This window comes from Nicotiana tomentosiformis, chromosome 8, assembly GCF_000390325.3.
Source record: "Nicotiana tomentosiformis chromosome 8, ASM39032v3, whole genome shotgun sequence".
Taxonomy (NCBI): domain Eukaryota; kingdom Viridiplantae; phylum Streptophyta; class Magnoliopsida; order Solanales; family Solanaceae; genus Nicotiana; species Nicotiana tomentosiformis.
Genome location: NC_090819.1, coordinates 30694683 through 30697278, shown reverse-complemented (window position 1 = coordinate 30697278; position 2596 = coordinate 30694683). Strand labels below are relative to the sequence as shown.

Genomic DNA, 2596 nt, shown 5'->3' with positions numbered 1-2596 from the left:
TCGGTGTGAACAATCACCTTTATACCCATCATGTACGGGCAAAACTTTGCCATAGCAAAGACAATAGCAATGAGCTCTTTTTTGGTAACTGTGTAGTTGACTTGGGCATCATTCATGATCTTGCTTGCATAATAGACCGGATGGAAGATTTTGTTGATACGTTGCCCCAACACTGCTCCAACTGCCACATCACTTGCGTCACACATGAGCTCAAAAGGCAAGCTCCAATCTGGTGCGGTAATAATAGGAGTAACAGTCAACTTGAACTTAAGCAACTCGAATGCCTTCATGCAATCTTCATTGAAATGGAACTTGGCATCCTTCTCCAAACGTTTACACAAAGGGTTCACCACTTTGGAAAAATCTTTGATGAATCGGCGATAGAACCCTGCATGACCCAAGAAGCTCCTCACTCCCTTAACGGATGTAGGGGAGGGCTTCAATTTTGGCTTTATCAACCTCAATACCATACTTTGAAATCTTGTGACCGAGGAAAATGCCTTCCTCGACCATGAAGTGACATTTCTCCTAATTCAAAACCAAGTTAGTTTCCTCACATCTTGCCAATACCTTGTCGAATTTGTTCAACCAATCATCAAAAGAATTCCCAACGACGGAGAAATCATCCATGAAGACCTCAAGAATATCTTCCACCATATCGGTGAAGATAGCCATCATACACCATTGAAAAGTTGTCGGTGCATTACATAACCCAAATGGCATCCTCGAGAATGCAAAGGTACCATATGGACAAGTGAAAGTGGTCTTCTCTTGGTCCTCAGGAGCAATAAGAATCTGATTGTAGCCGGAGTATCCATCTAGGAAGCAATAAAAAGCACGTCCGGCCAACCTATCCAACATTTGATCAAGAAAGGGAAGCGGAAAATGATCTCCCGGCCACCTCTTGCATTGCTTCATTTAGCCTCCTTTGATGTTCAACGGAGGGTTTGGCACCCTCCTCCAATATAATCTTGTGCATACAAAAGGCGGGGCTTATGCCCCGAATATCCGCGAAGGTCCATCCGATTGCTCTTTTTCTCCTTTGTAGCACCTCCAATGTGGACTCTACCTGCATGTTAGTCAAACAAGAAGAAAGGATAATCGGTAAAGTAGAAGAAGGGCCAAGGAATTCATACCTGAGATGCGGAGGCAATGGCTTTAACCTCAAAGTGGGAGGCTCCTCGATTGAGGGCTTTGTTGGAGGAGTCTTCCGATTTTCAACATCCAAAGATAGCTTGCGTGGCTCATAAGTGTACGACCCCATCCCTTGCAATGCATTCACACACTCCACATAGCCTTCTTTCTCCTCCTCATCATCAAGGTTAAGCAATACGGCTTCCAAATTATCCTCAACATTCATTGTGGCACTAGCATCATCAACAATTACTTCGGTCACTAAATCCACGAATGAACAAACTTTGTTGCTATTTGTTTGCCTCATCGATTTGCACACATGGAAAACCACCTTTTCGTCACCCACCCGGAAAGTGATCTCACCGGCTTCCATATCAACAAGAGCCTTCCCCGTAGCAAGGAAAGGTCTACCCAAGATAATAGGCACCTCGTAGTCAACTTCACAATCAAGGATCACAAAGTCCGCTGGAAGAATGAACTTATCAACACGGACTAACACACCATTAATAATTCCCAATGGCATCTTCATAGTCCGATTCGCCATTTGCAACCTCATAGATGTGGGTCTTGGTTGCCCAATTCCCAAAGTTTTGAACACAAAGTAGGGAATCAAGTTGATACTTGCCCCCAAATCACATAAAGCTTTGGCAAAGTCAGCGCTCCCAATAGTGCAAGGGATTGTGAAAGCACCCGGATCTTCCAATTTTAGAGCCATTGAGTGCACAATAGCACTCACTTGATGTGTCATCTTGATAGTTTCACAATTCATTGACCTCTTCTTGGTGACCAAGTCCTTTATGAAGTTTGCATAACCCAGCATTTGTTCCAACTCCTCAACCAATGGTACATTGATAGACAAACTCTTCATCATGTCAATAAATATTTTGAATTGGTTCTCACAATTTATCTTTGAAAGCCTTTGAGGGTATGGAGGAGGAGGCCTTGGCATTGGTTCCTTAGCCTTTGGCACTACCGGTTCTGGTATGTCAATCACGCGCTCCCTAGACGGGTTCACCTCTTCTTGCGTCTCCTCCACATTTTCATCAATATCATTTCTTACTTCGTCATTAGCTTGAACCACATTGCTTGGAATCTCATCTTCTTGAACCACAACATCATCATCTATAATGCTTCTTTGATTTGAGGTGGTTGTATCTCCATATTTTCCACTTCTCGTAGTCACGGCCATAGCATGTCCTGTATTATTCCCACCCTTTGGGTTCACCACCGTATCTCTTGGTAGTGCCCCCTTAGGATGAGTGTTCAATGCTTGTGAGATTTGGCCAAGTTGAACCTCCAAATTGCGGATTGAAGTGTTGTGGGAGCTAATTGAGCATCGAAGTCGGCATTTTTCTCCATCATTCGTTTGAACATATTTTCAATCCATCCCATCTCATTGTTAGAAGATCTCGTGCCTTGAGAATGATAGGCAGGTGGATTGCTCGGTTGTTGGAACATCGGG

The 2596-nt window shown here is 43.7% G+C and overlaps 1 protein-coding gene across 1 annotated transcript; it reads right to left on the bottom strand.

The window, feature by feature from the left end:
- Positions 1-1065: 1065 nt before the first annotated feature.
- Positions 1066-2323, bottom strand: LOC138897261 (uncharacterized). The gene is made up of 3 exons (XM_070183223.1): positions 1871-2323; positions 1164-1657; positions 1066-1069 (listed from the first exon to the last, which is right to left on the bottom strand). Exons 1-3 carry the CDS (start codon positions 2321-2323, stop codon positions 1066-1068), a joined length of 951 nt encoding a protein of 316 aa, XP_070039324.1.
- Positions 2324-2596: the final 273 nt, after the last annotated feature.

What these genes read in the sequence shown, in the direction of transcription:
- LOC138897261 (XM_070183223.1), bottom strand. Translation starts at nt 2,323, where the DNA reads ATGGCCGTGACTACGAGAAGTGGAAAATATGGAGATACAACCACCTCA. An exon ending in CTATCAAGATGACACATCAA is followed by an intron (nt 1,658 to 1,870) that starts GTGAGTGCTATT and finishes CGGACTATGAAG; the next exon opens with ATGCCATTGGGAATTATTAA.